Source organism: Dermochelys coriacea, chromosome 5 (genome assembly GCF_009764565.3).
Source record: "Dermochelys coriacea isolate rDerCor1 chromosome 5, rDerCor1.pri.v4, whole genome shotgun sequence".
NCBI classification, from domain to species: Eukaryota; Metazoa; Chordata; order Testudines; family Dermochelyidae; genus Dermochelys; species Dermochelys coriacea.
The window spans coordinates 70663673-70680596 of record NC_050072.1 but is presented as its reverse complement, the minus strand read 5'-3'; the positions used below and the strand labels follow the sequence as shown (position 1 = coordinate 70680596).

Sequence of the window (16924 nt, the reverse complement as noted above, 5' to 3'; positions counted from 1 at the left end):
AAAAATAGCTTGTCTAAATTTGTGTATCTGCTTCAGAATGGTTTTGGTTGAATTGACATGAGCAGTCCCATAATTATATTGGCATATAAACTTGAAGATAAATAAGGATCAGTACTGAAGGATCCATAGTTCCACCATGATACCAAAATCACCCTACCCAGACTAGTACACAACTAGGAACTCGTCTTTGTAATAAGAGTATGATAAGCCCTTGAATTGATTGAACAGATTTATTATCTCTTACAAACTGTAACATCCCATGTTGAATTTAATTTCGACATTGTAAACACAATCATATAACCATCTTTATTTTTCTTTCTGCAATTCTTTTTTAATTAAAAGCTATTTTGGCTAATACAACTCAAATTTATAATAATCTGAGTTTCTACTTTAGCTAAGGAACACAGAACTAAAGAACAAAATGCAGTAGGAGGTAACTGGTTAATTAAATTATTTAACAACTGCATGTTTTATAACTAAGGCACTTCATTTTCAGTTTTTATTTTGTTTAAAATTTCCTAGGAATTTACCAATGTTTATAAAAATTTAAAAACAGGTGAAAATCATTGCAAAAAATTAACTTCAGTTTTCTGAGTAAATATCACTCTCCATCTTGTTTTTGTTTTAAATTTAAAAAAAAAACCCTTACGTTCTGAAACAGTCAGATACAGTTTTTGGTTTTTGATTCATATTAGTTCACTAATTTTAATTTTCCTAGAATGCTGATAATTATCCAAACTATCTGTAAAAGCTGGTAATGTGTACGTCATAGACTTGGGATTGTCTACAATACGGACACCAGAGCTCAAGTCATTCTGGCCCAGCTTTTGGCCCAGAAGAAAGAAAGCAGCTTGGTAATCTGGGCGACCCCAGTTACTGAGGCACCATCTCTCCTGAAGTGGGCCTGGAAGAAGAACAGGTGGAGGAGACAGCAGGAGGAGATGGCAGCTTCGCCTTCTCCACCTTCTTCCACTTCTGGGTCTGCTCTGGAAGGAGAGATGGTGGCTCAGTGACCTGGGCATCCCAAGGTAACCAAAATTTTGTCACAGTTATTTTTAGTAAAAGCCACGGACAGGTCGAGGGCGACAAAGAAAAATTCACACAAGCCTGCAACCTGCCTGATGTTTACTAAAAATTATGGGGAGGGAGGAGGACTCGAAGGGCAGGCGACTGACGCCTGAGCTCCACTATGTGTGTGTGGGGGGCATGCTGCTATCCACCACTGCTGACAGCTCTGGGGCCCTCACTGCACCCTTGGCAGCTCAGAGTTCCAGGGCCCACCAGCTGACAGCTCCAGCTCACTGCCCTGGGGCATGGGAATGAACTTTCACAGACGTCTCAAAATCATGGAATCCGTGACCTCAGTGACGAAATATTATCTTTACTCATGAACCTGAAGCTCTGAAATGGGTGATCATGAAACATTAGTATAACTTTTACTTTTTTGGGTAGCACAAGCTATAGAGGTCATATTCAGTAAACAAATAGTCCTTTGTTGTGTTATATTCTCATTAACCTGTGTTATTAAATAATTCATATGGAGAAGTACAATAATCTAAACAATATATTATTGATACACTGTAATTTAACTTTGTTAAACACCAAACATCAAATCCAATAGTACAGTATATATGATAAATACTAATTAGTTCATAAAATGTAGATATTAAAGAGGATGACAATTAGACCCAGAATCTAAGAATACAATCTGTATAATGTTTAAAGTGTTGCTGTGAAAAGTTCCTAAAAAGGAAGAGGAACGGGAACCAATAAAGCAAACCCCTTTATACCTCAAGAGTTCCCCAATATGAATGATGTCTAGGGTCCTCTGTTAAGCTTATGTTTTGAATACATCTTTTCAAGGAGATAAATTGATACCATTTATCAAAACTTTTATGCTATTTGTTCCTTAAATCCATATAGCCAAATACCGCAAGGATAAAGGAATTGTGCCAAATTATACAACAGACTAAGTTTGATCTATATAGTTTCTCTTACCATATGCAGTTAGCTGCCACTCAAAGCCATTCGCCATAAGTCAGGGGAATTTGTTTACTCCCCTTTACAAGGCTGCACATTTTAAAGTCTGACAACAGAAATCAAAGCAGTTATCTAAAGACAGCTATTTCTTTGGAAATTATACCAGCAGGCCAAGTGTGAAATATACTGGACAGTACTTTCACACTATCTTTAAAAATATGTACACATCTTTTTCACATACATATCTCCAATATGGAGATATGAAGCACCCATATTTGCAGATTTTGATGATTCTCAAATATAATATGTTGACTTTACTGTCAACAATGATGTTTCAGAAAGGGAAAGGAAGGTTACTCACCTGTAACTGGAATTTTCTGAGTATATTCTCTGTGCACTCACCCACTTTGGATGAGAGTTCCCCTTTGTTTTGTAGATGGTTGAGTTCTCTGATGCTCTTTATTGGCATGCCACCTTACAGAGTCAGACTTTTGACATGCCACTATAAAAAGATCCTGCTATCTAATCTGCTGTCTAGTCCTGCAAGCTACTAATATAGAGCTAATGAAAAAACTGTCCCCTTGGAGATGCTGCTCCTCCCTATATTGCTCTTCTCAATTTTAGTGTCAGGAAGGACCTTCTACTCCCCTCTTAAAATCCTTCTTTTTGAGTTCAGCTCATATCCCTACCTAAACAGGAGATGCTCTCTCAGACCATGAACTGAATCAAGTAATCCAATTTATCAAGATGGGATTCTAAAAAACTGACCCACTGCAACCAACTATTGTGATACACCAATCCCCTCTAGGTGTCTAGGAGATGTGCTCTGAGCACCATAAGCTTGAATGCAAGCACTTGCACACTCTGAACACTAGGCTGTACAGGCTCTATACCTGGGTGGCTCACCATAAATAGAGTCCAGATAACAGAGTATTTACTTTACTAGGGCTCCCAGAAAATAAAAGGTGCAAGCAACCTTGGTATAATTACCTTTACTGCAACAATACTCATCAACTTAAAATTACTATGCTAGCTCCTTGGGCAGTCCAGTACCTGGGTATAAAGATCCATAGGGATCTTCAGGCTCAGTACCAGGGATAGTTCTTGTCTTTTCCTCTCACAAAGGAATGAAACAATGGCCCGCAGACCCAAGTGGTTAGAGCTCAATTCTTCTGTCCAGTCTTGTTGGCCCATCTGCATGGTCCTGGTGTTCACATGATAAGTTAACACTTCTGCCTGCAGGCCACTGTGCTGTATCCTATTGCTGCAACTCCTTCCCACAACAGGCTGGTTTACTGTTCAGCTCTCAGTTTCTCAGTCACAGCTCTAAGGCTGTTGCCTGCCCAGCCTTGTCTCTGACAGTTAACACCTAGGCTAGAGTTCATGTGCAGCTTCTTGTTCTCTGCCAAGCCTGATCCCTTGTGACCTCTTTCCTATTCTCTTGGCATTGTGGAGGTCTCTACTGACCAGGTTTTGAAATAGGTAACAGTCCTTTCCCTTCAGTTCACTCTGGATGGTTAGAAAGCATCCAGTAATGAGCCAGCAAGATCAATATGCTATAATCCTCACCAAAAGAAGAGATTACTTTAACATGGTTCAAAAGACTGCAGCTTAAAACTGACAAGAAAGGAAGGATGGGTGGAAGTACGATCCCTTTCTTGTTTCATGGTCATCCTGTGCCCCAGCATCAGCAGACGACTAGCCAGCTCTCCATGAATCAATAGCAAGTGGTCCATGACCACAATTTGGAGACCATTGCTTTAAATCCTACTCCCGAATGCTTTATTTGTAAGTGGCATCCATGTGAGCTCCCACATTACTTTTCTGATGGTGCTGAACAAAAACAAATCATTTTGAAAGGAGAAAACATTATTTGCTCCATCACTGGTAAACTATCTGTAACCAATTATGATTCCACAGTAAGGTGATCTTAAAAAGGGTGCTTTGGTACTCCACAATCAATCAATCAGCATGTGCCCAGTGTAGTGCATGCCACACACTGCAGCGTACACCATTCATGTTGTTTCTCTAACTTCTAGTTTAAAATCCTGGAGCTTGGAATTTTATATTTTCTTACCACCTGGTTAAACATCAGTTAACCTTTTGGCTCTGGCTGAATGTGTTCCCCATTAAGACAATGTTATGCTAATTCTGTCTCAAATAAACAGCATCCATTGCTATTCACTATCATTAAGCTAAATCAGCTCCTTGGGAGACGTCCTAATAAAGCAAACATCTGTTCCAATTAAAGGTGTCACAAATAAGTGGTTGCCTGGTGTAGTTCTCTTTAGAAAATGCAAGACATTCATAATCATTTTAATGTAAAAAAATAGAATCCAGTTAGTGTACTGTCATGTTGACTGCATTTTCCAACAGTCTGCACTTGTTAATTTACTTAATGAAGTTGCTGAAGTAAATTGGGAGTAGTCACCACTTTATCACTCTCAAATGCATAAAAACAGAACTGAGCTGAATTCTTCTCTTAAATCTTATTAGAAAACAACTCTAAAATATTTTAAAGACACTCATTCTGTTACTTGGTGCAACATTTTCCTTTTTGATATTACAGAGCATCTCCTTTTGAATTAAGTCTTTTCCTCATTTTCTCTGGTCAGAAGTCACATATATTTAGTTTTCTGAAATTAGTATCCATCCTTTATTTACTTGGCACCAGAGAATACTGAATGAGACATCCTCCTCAAGGCCCTTCATTTTCAGTTTTTATTTATTTTTACCATTTTTATTCCTAGTTTTCACAAAAGCCATTATGGGGTTGTTGATTTTTTTTGTTCTTTATTTTTTTAAACTGATTTTCATTGTATTTTGGAAGTGCCAGAACTCCCTAGACCTATCTCCCTGCTCCAGAAGGAGGCATGGATGCTTGGCAGCCTGGACCACCCAGGGTACTGAGCCACATCTCTCCCCCTGGAGCGGGCCCCGAAGGAGAAGAGGTGTGGGAGACAAGGGCGCCATCTCCTCATGCTGCCTCTTCCACCTTTTCCACTTCCAGGCTCGCTCCAAGAGAGATGAAGACTCTGTAACCAAGTTACTGATATGCCATCTCTCCGTCCAAAAGAGGGTGTTGGCTCAGAAGTACCAGAAAGACTCGAGCGTTGGGGTCCATATTGCTGTCAATCCCATGTCCACCACATATATACTACCAGCTTTATAGATAGCAAGGATAGTTATCAGCATGGAAAGCGAATCTAAGTTAGTGAATTACTTTTCACGTCAAAATGGGTCAAAAAACAAAAAATCATCTGATGTTTTACAACAAAGGGATTTTTGAAAAAGTTAAAAAAAAATCAGGAGAAGAGAATGATATTTACTTAGAAAACTGTAAAGTTAGTTTTCACACTGATTTTCAAGTGTTTTTAATTTTTGTAACAAACACAGATACATTCCTGGGAAATTTTAAACAAAATAAAAACTGAAAATGAAGGGCTTTAGGTGTCCTTCACTAGCAATGTATTTCACAACAGAAAATCCTTATACCCATCAAATGTTACTGAAGCCTCAACCATTTTAAATCACCTATATCTTCTGTTTTTAATCAATTGTGGTCAAGGCATTGATGACACAGACAGCATATCACCATAAGGTTATCTTTTATTAGAGATCTTATATTCCATTTCCCCAAAAAGATATAAAACCTTCCAAGAGAAAATATCAAAAACCTTCCATTTAAATCAGTTTGTTTCAGAGACAGAATGAACAAGAAAATTCAAAGACATTTAAGATAAGGGAATGTAAAAAAATCTCAGGACAGGTACAACTCTGGTCTGGAAAATAATTACAATGTTTGAAACCATATCCTGAACAGCATTTTCTTTAAATCCATATTTGTGGAAAATAAGGATACTTGGGTCTCTTAACTACCAGTGTAGCTATGAAAATTAGAAAAAATGTAAAAGAATATGATTAATTGGATGGTGTATATATGGTGAATGCACAGAAAACCAAAAATGTCACCAAAACTGCAATAATACAATTCAAGTATTGAGTAACCATTCACAGGAGGTATGGAAAAAAGGCAAGAGCCCAATCTTGAATTGATCACCTAAGCAAAATCTCTGCTTGCTGACTTTGGTGGAAGTTTTGATTGAGGTAAGGAGTTCAACATTGGGCCCCAAATTGACTCAAAGTCATAACTTACCAAAACTTGTAACTTAAACAGAAGGCATTTAAGTTTTTCCCCCTGATAAAAAAAATTAAAATTACTGGAACAAAGCAGAAGTCTGCTGGTTAAGGAGTATTCAGGCATTATGATTGTACAGCTGGTGACAAATGAAAAACTGATACAATTCATTGTTTAATTATATTGAAACAGATCCTTTGGAAACAAGTCCAATAGGCAAGAATACTTTAAAATGTATTGCATCAAAATTTTAATTTTCTACTTAACAGAATTTAAGATATTTTGAATATCCTCTTTGCACAGAATGCACAGAGTGCTCAGAAGATTTCTCACTTACATATGCAACAAAAATAGAAAATGTTGCCACAATTTTCTGCTGGCAAGTCTAAAGATTGTAAATTTCAACTAAAAAGGGGGGAAAAAATCAAATACTGTAACCAAGAAAATTTACAGTACATGTTTATTGCATGAAAACATCAATTTACTGTTCTATATACCCTCAAATACAATTCTCACTTTTTATAAACGGTTAGTGGTCAATATATCCTTGACATAATTCACACCAGATTCTGCTAAATATTCTACTTTTAAGTACAAAATATTTAGCAGATTGAACTAATTATGAATTATGCAATCATGATAAAGAGAGATCCAAACCATGACAGTACATACAAAAAAAGATAAAAATTTAATTTTATGTTTGAAGTTGGATGTATGGCTACACGATATAAATGGATATACCACAGCACCAAAGTTATCTAATTAAAATAGTACAGTGGTCAATTTTAGAGTTAGCAGATAGTATGTCTTTTCCAGTTAAGAGGATTTATCATCTATTAATATTAAGAAAATCACTGATAAATGGATAAATAAAGCCTAAGCAAAATGAAGTCAGAGGTACAAAGATTAAGGAAGATCAGTAAAGGGAATAATACTCAGATGCAAATTAGTATATTTTAATTGTAAACAGTAGCTGTATTCAGGGAAATAGAATTTTCATACTCACATGGCTTCAGCACTCAATGCAAAATACTTGATATGGTGAAAATGAAGTGAGAGAAGTAAGAAGATATTCCTCAATAAGGTAAACACTGACAGCATATGTAAGCATGAGTATTAGGTTTGAAGAGTGGCATTTTTAAAATATAGGCACGTGATTTTCAATGCACCGTTTACCACAATCTGTGAAATGCAAGTGAGCTGTAGCTCACGAAAGCTTACGCTCAAATAAATTTGTTAGTCTTCCAAGGTGCCACAAGTACTCCTTTTCTTATTGTATGATGGGTTTTGCAAACTATGTCTTACACACTATCAATTCTCTGCATCAAGTTGCAGTTTCCTTGACAGTGGCTGAATTAGAATATTACAATATTCCTTAGTCTTCCAATATTTTGTTTTATGACATCATTTCAGTACATTCAAATAGTCAAAATGTTCAGAAAAACACAGCACAAATTTGGTGCCGGAGGACATAGATCAGAGTGTGGCCAGCATGGTCAAATAGAAGACACACAGTTTAAGTATTATATAAACTACCCTTTTCCCCAAAACAGTGATGTGGACAGTAAAATAGTAACAGGACACATTAAAAAATAAGGCACATTTATCTTGATATGATAATCTTGGTATAGAAAACCCATTTCAGAGAACATCAGTATCCAAATGAGTTTTGTAAAAAATCTTGTAATCATGATTATTACAGATTTACTTTTTTATTGTATATGATAATGGAATAATTGCACATATCCCAATGTGTCAAGTAACAAAATGGGACTTTTATTAAATAATTTCTATAATTTTCCATTGCAGGATTAATTTGAAATTCTATCTTTTCTTAAGCTATGAAATTCACAAAGTGATGGTAGGGCAAAAAGTGTTAAAATCTACCATCGCTTACAATACAAAGTCTGCTGTCTTTCACTTTACCACAGAATTCAAGTCTCCATCCCATTGAATAAATTGAAATTCAATATGGAAAAAATTGAGATTTCTGTCACTTGTATAAATGGTTTCAAATATTTGGACATTAGCTATTACACAAGAGCTTTTTATTCCATTTCAGTTCCAAGCTGTATTAGGGATTTCAACATTGCAATTATTTGTAAATAAATTAATCAAGGATCAGCAAAACAAGTCATTTAAGTCCCACTTCCTCTCCCTTCAAAAACAAAAAACCCCAGAAACCATTAATTAGCATTTAACCTGAGATTCAATTTGTTGTCGAGAGGTTAACAACCTTAGAAATTTCTTCATGTGTTGCGTTAACTTATACTGATGTTGGTATTTTATGTAAAAACAAAAAAGTTGTTTGCAACATGGCTATTCACTGTGTTGGTCAAAAAAATAATTCTAGAATGCATGTTTTCTCACAGTATCCAGAAGCTGGAATAACAATGTGCTTCTTTATTGCACGTCAAACTTAGAGGAAATATAACTGCAGATTCCTCTTCACTATATGAATATTAAAGCCAGGTTTCATCTCAGTCGAATCCGGAACGTATTTATCTCCATAGAATTCATATTGATCTCACTAATATTTCTGGCATCTGGAGGCGAATGCATCAAAGATAAAGATGTAGGTATAAGACTTTCAACGATTAGCTTATTAAAGAGTTTTTGCACCTTTATCTGAAAAATACAAAATTAAATAAAAGTCAATGATATTTAGAAAATTTAATACAAGTTGAAAGCCAATTTTAAAGTAACTAAGAGCTTGTCTACATGATATAGCAATGCGCACTATGGCTCTATAAATTCTAATGCACACGAGTACTGCACACTAACTGGCCTGTGTTGACCCTGCTGGTGTGCATTACAAGTTCCCCACTACACATTAATGTAGTGCTGTTTGAAACAGTACTACATGAATGTGCACTAAGCAACTTTTAGTATGCATCAGCAAGGTCAACACAGACCAGTCAGTGTGCAACACCCTAGTGTGCACTGCCGCATCATGTAGACAAGCCCTTAGTTACTTTAAAATTGGCTTTCAAACTTGTATTGCAATTGCAATTACTGCATACTGCAGAAACGTGTAGACAAGACCCAAGTTAATGATAATTATAAAGGTTTAAAATTAAGTTATGTCACATCTCATTACAGGCAACAGCATGCATGACAGGGAATCATAACACCAAAGTCATTGAAAATTTCTAACTGACCATATTTAAAATGTTATAAATTATGCTAGAAAGAACCCATTTAGACACTAGTCACTGTGTGTCACATTTGAAAGCAGCTAATGAAAATGTATCAATACACAAGAGGTTTGATTATAAGCATTATGTTTGGCAATATTGTAATGAAAATTTTAATCAAGAAAACATTTAATCTTGCCCCACTAACCTTCCAGACAACCCTTCAGTAAACTACTTCCAGGTTGGATTAAACCTACTCTGTGAATTTTATGGATTCATTACCACCAGACAAAGTTCTATGACCCCTCACCCCCACCCAACCTGCTTACATAATCAAAGAATCAGAGATTGTAAATTCATTAATGTTTGTGCAGTGTTCAGATACCACAGAGATGTGGACCATAAAAATACCTAGATACACAGAGAAGTTGATAGAAATGCTTAGGTTGCTATGATGTTTGCAGCAACCTTCAAGGCAGCATTCACATGGGAGAATTCATATTTATGTTGACTAATCATATGTGAAGATGACAAATATATTATGCAGTTTTAAATGTAAGTATTTCTGTAGTAAAATCATTTCAAATAGTAGCTTTTTGTTTAAAATCATATTTACAGAAAGTTAATAAGACTGAACTCTAACCTGGAAGTTTATGGCAATGTTTTACAAGGGTGCTTTTACTTGCCAATGCCTAATTAACCTACACGCATCAGAATCTTCATATAATTGCCAATATAGAACATGTTACTTGGCTTTCAAAAGGCATTAAATCGCAAGCATCCTGAAAATATGACATTTTAAATAAACAAATAAATAAATACATGTTAAACCAGAATTCATAACGTAACTGTTCTAAAGCATTTTAAATTAAGTGTGCATGCAAAAATTATCTTATAAGCTAAAAATCTTCTAATATTTCAACATACCTTTCCCTGAGTAGTATAGCATAATAGCCCTGTGTCTTTGTTTGAAAATTTACAGTCAAATCCTTTTCTGTGAAGGATCAAGGCTGCTTCATCAGATGGCCCAGAATCTGCCTGCAAACAAACAAAATGTAAATGTACCTTGGAAACTAAATGCTACAGGAGACCTGCAAACAGGAGACTTTTAGAATCTCAGACTTATCATTAGCATTTGACCTCTGGGCCACTTATGTTATGAATACCATTCTCCCTAAACCAACAGAACACATTTCATGTAACAGTTGTAAAAAAGACTGAATGTGCAAGAATCGGCAGCAAGATGATTTTTAAAAATATTCTTTATTTTTCAAATATCTGAAAAACCTGGTCCCAAATTTAAATGTAGTGGTAATAGCTGTATTGACAGGCTTCCCAGAATAAGCAAGGAAGTAAAGGCTTCATAATTATGCAAGCACACCTCCAGGTTTAATTACTGACCATGACTTTGGTCCCTGCCAAGCTTTAACACTTTAGGCTTAGAAACCTAACTACTAATAGATTACAAAGCGTACTAGAAACTATGATCAATAATGTACAACTATGAGATTAACTGTGCAGCTTGGTACATGGGCCCTGAACCCTCAAGAGGGAATATGCGAGAATTCAGGTACTCATTGAAACTCATTTGTGTTTGATCTAATATATAAAGCCTCTTCAAATAATAATCATCACAATTATTAGTAATAATTTCTTATATTACAGTAGCATAAAAAAAGCCTCAATCAGAACCCAGCTTAATAGGGACTCTGCAAAAACAAAGAAAGACAGTACAGCTGTCTGGGAAATAATTCCCAAATTGGAATGAAAAGCCAAAACTCCAAAATTTTTCATGAAAGTGAACTTCTGTAATATTTTTTTTCAGAAATGAAACATGCTCCCAGTGCTCCCAAGGAGCCTGGCTGGCTTCAGAGGAGCCAGGCAACCAAGCTGGCAGAGTACACAGCTGGAAACTGAAGGACACCTGCCTGGTTTTCATCAAAAGTTTCATAGACATTAACACATGTCCACAGAACATTTTGATTTCAATGAATTGGTGTTTACTGAAGGAAAAAACTTTGCACTGGAAAATTCCTGACCAGCTTTAGCAGAATGTACCTGCTTTAAAGAATTTATAAACTCAAATGACAAATCATGCAGGAAAGGGCAACAGACAGGAAAACACCAACACATGTAATTTTTATGTACAAATATACTTTTTTTGGCCACTGAGCCTAAGCATTTGGTACAATTTTAGAGCTAATCAGAATTTTTCTGACAAAACTCTTTTCCATTGGAAGATGCAGATTTGTTGACAATTAACTTTTCTGCGGAAATGTGTAGATTTTGGGGAAACTTTCAATGGAAATCAGGCAGGCAATGGAAATCCACCTAATTTCTGCCAGGTCAACCACCTTCCTCTCACCTCCACAGCCCACCAAGTGAGTTACCACAGAATTATGGTGCCCAGGCTTCCTGGCTCTGCCTTTTAGGGGCAAAAGATTTTTTCAAAAATTGGACATTTTTCCAGCTAGCTCTAAGCAAATTATTGGTACTAATTTCACAAAACCAGAGTCAATTTATTCTTTCTTTCATTAGTTCTTCCCCATTAAGTATTTCTATTAATGTATTCAAAACCAGACTGTAAGTCAACAAATGCTGCAAAACACGAAATTTACATTTAATGTGTTTATGAAACAGTAAAATACGAAAGTATAGTCATTTTTAGAGTACCTATCCTACAACCATGCTGCTGTTCAATAATTAAGTCCATGCATTCTATCAAGTCTTAAAATCCATCAATGAACACGTACCATATATTTTAGCAGGAATGTCAGTGCACTTTCACCCACTTTGCAAAGGAATGGAGGTATAAAAGGAAAGGGAGGGAATGAATAAAGATAACTTGTCCTTTAATTGAGCAGAAAGGTATCTGATAAGACCCTTCCATTTCTTGCCATTTGAACACAAAATGTGGTATTAATATATTATTGACCAAAATAATAAGAATAAATGGGATAAAATAATTAATCAATATTGAGTTTCTAACTATGAAATACCACACTTAGTATTAGTTCAAAATGTAATTTCAAAGTTAATTAAGTTACACTCAGAAAACTAGACAAAACATTTTTGTTTTGCACACAAAACAACAAGGTCTGTGTAAAGAGCAGGTTTGAGAAACATTATTTAAAATTCATGGCGCAGAAGCCTGACTTCCTATAGGAGTGAAGTGATGCTAGAAATGACAAGTCAGTCATCCAGTGGACTTATCTTGTAGTCATCTGCATAACAAATGATGGTATGGATATTTCAACTTCGTTTTAAATTAAAAATTATCCTCATTAAGAATTTGAATCTATTAAAATAAAAACGTATTAATAAAAACAATTACATGTTAATGAATGGACTTCAAGTAAAGTATAGGCATGTCTATGATTTAGTAATCATATAGGCTATGCTTATGCTGCAGAACACTTGCTTCAGCATGTAGGAAAGGTGTAGCTAAGACACCACAGCAAAATGCAGGCTACTTCCACACTGCAGGGTATAGCTACACAATGCAGTAAAAGTCTCTCGTAGGAGGGAGGCAGCAGGAAAAGGTTCTGGCAACAGGGAGCTGCTAGAGCCTTTCGCTGAAGCCTCCATCCTAACAGAGTCTTGCATTGCAGTGGGAGACAGGGACAGGCACTGCTTAGCATGTAGAGAGCTGTGATACATGTGTCTTTCCTCACTTAAGCAGTGCCTCACCATCTACATGGCTATGCTGGGGGACGAGGGGGTGTGCAATGTATGTATTCTACATGCTGCTGCAAGGACTGTGCAATGCAGACATACCCTTACCTAGAACTATTTGTATATAACCATTCTACCAATGTGTAAAGGAGTCTAAGTAGGTCTAATTTATTCAATGGGATGGTGTAAAAATTGCCTTCCCTCTACTTTAATCTATACCTCCTTACCCCATCTCAGCATGTAAATTAGACTGAGCGTCATTAGGTCTAGGGGAGTGACTGAGTAGAACGGAATCAAACTTACAACATCCTATACATCACTTATGAATTTGGCTTGCTATGATTAATGTATGAAACTCTACTTTACTCTTCTCAGCCTTCAATAAAAATTAAATATCCTCAGTCCTGTAAAATTTTACACATTACTATGGGACAAAAATTGCTAAGCTACTGCACTATCAAATCTCCCAACTTTTCTGTATAGCTGCCAACCCTTCAACACAGATTTAATTTTGAACCCTCAACAGTTTAACATTGTCAGGTTCTTGGCTGAAAAAAGCAAAAACAAAAAAGCCCTGTGCCATGAATTCTCATACGCAGTAACCCAGGGCAACACTGCTAAGATTTTGATCTGAGTGAAGGAGAAGGGCCATTTAAACAATTTTCAAGTGATTACCGTAAGACTTATAGTCATTTATTGGGAAGTTTAAGCAACACTATAAAGATACACATTTGCTCTAAAGCAATATTTAAAAAAACATTAATGTTGAAAACCAATTTATTTATAGTATCACATTTTACATCAATCCACTTTTTTTTTTTTTTTTTTAAAGAAATGTTCCATATCCCTGAGGCAGTATGACATGAAGGTTGATGTTTTACAATATTAGGTATTACCATTTTTTCCTTAGAGGAAAAGAATTTAAAATGGAAACAACATTTTATCATAGGATTTTTCTCACTTGTTCTTTCATGGACTTATTTTGATTTCTGCTGTCTTAAATCTACATAATGCTTTCCTTGTAATTCTGTAATTGAACACTCTTTTTAATATGTAAAATTGTAACATACTATAACTTCTCTAAAATATGCATCGACAGCTAGAGTGGTGCAAAAGAATTTATAATTGCAGATAAATATGTTTTGTAGGTTAGCTAAAAAGCGGAAACTGCGTAATCATGGGAGACTAACTTCCCAGATATAGACTGGAGGACCAGTGCTAGTAATAATAATAGGGCTCAGATTTTCCTAGATGTGATAGCTGATGGATTCCTTCATCAAATAGTTGCTGAACCGACTAGAGGGGATGCCATTTTAGATTTGGTTTTGGTGAGTAGTGAGGACCTCATAGAAGAAATGGTTGTAAGGGATAATCTTGGTTCAAGTGATCATGAGCTAATTCAGTTCAAACTGAACGGAAGGATTAACAAAAATATATCTGTAACTAGGGTTTTTGATTTCAAAAGGGTTGACTTTCAAAAATTAAGGAAATTAGTTAGGGAAGTGGATTGGACTGAAGAATTTATGGATCTAAAGGTAGAGGAGGCCTGGGATTACTTTAAATCAAAGCTGCAGAGGCTTTCGGAAGCCTGCATCCCAAGAAAGAGGAAAAAATTCATAGGAAGGAGTTGTAGACCAAGCTGGATGAGCAAGCATCTCAGAGAGGTGATTAAGAAAAAGCAGAAAGCCTACAAGGAGTGGAAGATGGGAGGGATCAGCAAGGAAAGCTACCTTATTGAGGTCAGAACACGTAGGGATAAAGTGAGACAGGCTAAAAGTCGAGTAGAGTTGGACCTTGCAAAGGGAATTAAAACCAATAGTAAAAGATTCTATAGCCTATAAATAAGAAGAAAACAAAGAAAGAAGAAGTGGGACCACTAGACACTGAGGATGGAGTGGAGGTTAAGGATAATCTAGGCATGTCTAAACAATATCTAAACAAATACTTTGCCTCAGTCTTTAATAAAACTAAAGAGGATCTTAATATGGAGGTAGATATTATCATATCTGAGGTAGAAGCGAAACTCAAACAGCTTAATGGGACTAAATCGGGGAGCCCAGATAATCTTCATCCAAGAATATTAAAGGAATTGGCAAGCCCATTAGCAAGAATTTTTAATGAATCTGTAAACTCAGGAGTTGTACCGTATGATTGGAGAATTGCTAACATAGTTTCTATTTTTAAGAAAGGAAAAAAATGTGATCCGAGTAACTACAGGCCTGTTAGTTTGACATCTGTAGTATGCAAGGTCTTGGAAAAAATTTTGAAGGAGAAAGTAGTTAAGGACATTGAAGTCAATGGTAAATGGGACAAAATACAACATGGTTTTACAAAAGGTAGATTGTGCCAAACCAACCTGATCTCCTCCTTTGAGAAAGTAACAGATTTTTAGACAAAGGAAACGCAGTGGATCTAATTTACCTAGATTTCAGTAAGGCATTTGATACTGTGCCACATGGGGAATTATTAGTTAAATTGGAAAAAATGGGGATCAATATGAACATTGAAAGGTGGATAAGAAACTGGTTAAAGGGGAAACTACAACGGATCCTACTGAAAGGTGAACTGTCAGGCTGGAGGGAGGTTACCAGTGGAGTTCCTCAGGGATCGGTTTTGGGACCAATCTTATTTAATCTTTTTTTACTGACCTCAGCACAAAAAGGGGGAGTGTGATAATAAAGTTTGCAGATGATACAAAGCTGGGAGGTATTGCCAACTTAGAGAAGGACCGGGATATCATACAGGAGGCTCTGGATGACCTTGTAAACTGGAGTAATAGTAATAGGATGAAATTTAATAGTGAGAAGTGTAAGGTTATGCATTTAGGGATTAATAACAAGAATTTTAGTTATAAGCTGGGGACGCATCAATTAGAAGTAACGGAGGAGGAGAAGGACCTTGGATTATTGGTTGATCATAGGATGACTATGAGCTGTCAATGTGATATGGCTGTGAAAAAAACTAATGCAGTCTTGGAATGCATCAGGAGAGGTATTTCCAGTTGGGATAAGGAGGTTTTAGTACCACTATACAAGGCACTGGTGAGACCTCACCTGGAATACTGTGTGCAGTTCTGGTTTCCCATGTTTAAAAAGGATGAATTCAAACTGGAACAGGTACAGAGAAGGGCGACTAGGATGATCTGAGGAATGGAAAACTTGTCTTATGAAAGGAGACTTGAGGAGCTTGGCTTGTTTAGCCTAACTAAAAGAAGGTTGAGGGGAGATATGATTGCTCTCTATAAATATATCAGAGGGATAAATACCGGAGAGGGAGAGGAATTATTTAAGCTCAGTACCAATGTGGACACAAGAACAAATGGATATAAACTGGTCATTGGGAAGTTTAGATTTGAAATTAGATAAAGGTTTCTAACCATCGGAGGAGTGAAGTTTTGGAATAGCCTTCCAAGGGAAGCAATGGGGGCAAAAGATCTATCTGGCTTTAAGATTAAACTCGGTAAGTTTATGGAGGAGATGGTATGATAGAATAACACGATTTTGGTAATTAATTGATCTTTAAATATTCATGGTAAATAGGCCTAATCCCCTGAGATGGGATATTAGATGGGTGGGATCGGAGTTACCCAGGAAAGAATTTTCTGTAGCATCTGACTGGTGAATCTTGCCCATATGCTCAGGGTTTAGCTCATCGCCATATTTGGGGTTGGGAAGGAATTTTCCTCCAGGGCAGATTGGAAGAGGCCCTGGAGGTTTTTCACCTTCCTCTATAGCATAGGGCATGGGTCACTTGATGGAGGATTCTCTGCTCCTTGAAGTCTTTAAACCACGATTTGAGGACTTCAATAGCTCAGACATAGGTGAGGTTTTTCGCAGGAGTGGGTGGGTGAGATTCTGTGGCCTGCATTGTGCAGGAGGTCAGACTAGATGATCAGAATCGTCCCTTCTGACCATAGTATCTATGAAAGTCATGACATTTATCATTTTCACTTTGAATTTTCTTAAACTAAAAAGGCTGTTTCTTTGTTCACGAA

At 36.4% G+C, this 16924-nt stretch overlaps 1 protein-coding gene and 1 long non-coding RNA gene across 3 annotated transcripts in view; one reads left to right on the top strand and one right to left on the bottom strand.

Moving 5' to 3' along the window:
• Positions 1-225: 225 nt before the first annotated feature.
• On the top strand, positions 226-7694 carry LOC122460287. Its single transcript, XR_006281520.1, has 2 exons — positions 226-7313; positions 7378-7694. It is a non-coding gene; the product is annotated as an uncharacterized LOC122460287 (long non-coding RNA).
• Positions 7695-8197: 503 nt separating this feature from the next.
• MAN2A1 (mannosidase alpha class 2A member 1) overlaps positions 8198-16924 on the bottom strand; it is a 208371-nt gene continuing 199644 nt past the window's right edge. For both annotated transcript variants that reach the window (XM_038402274.2, XM_043514896.1), the window contains exons 21-22: positions 10183-10293; positions 8198-8746 (exon numbers count right to left, since the gene is read on the bottom strand). In XM_038402274.2, the coding sequence (XP_038258202.1) occupies positions 8594-8746; positions 10183-10293 (264 nt within the window). In that variant the 3' untranslated portion in view covers positions 8198-8593. The remainder of the gene's footprint in view (positions 8747-10182; positions 10294-16924) is intronic.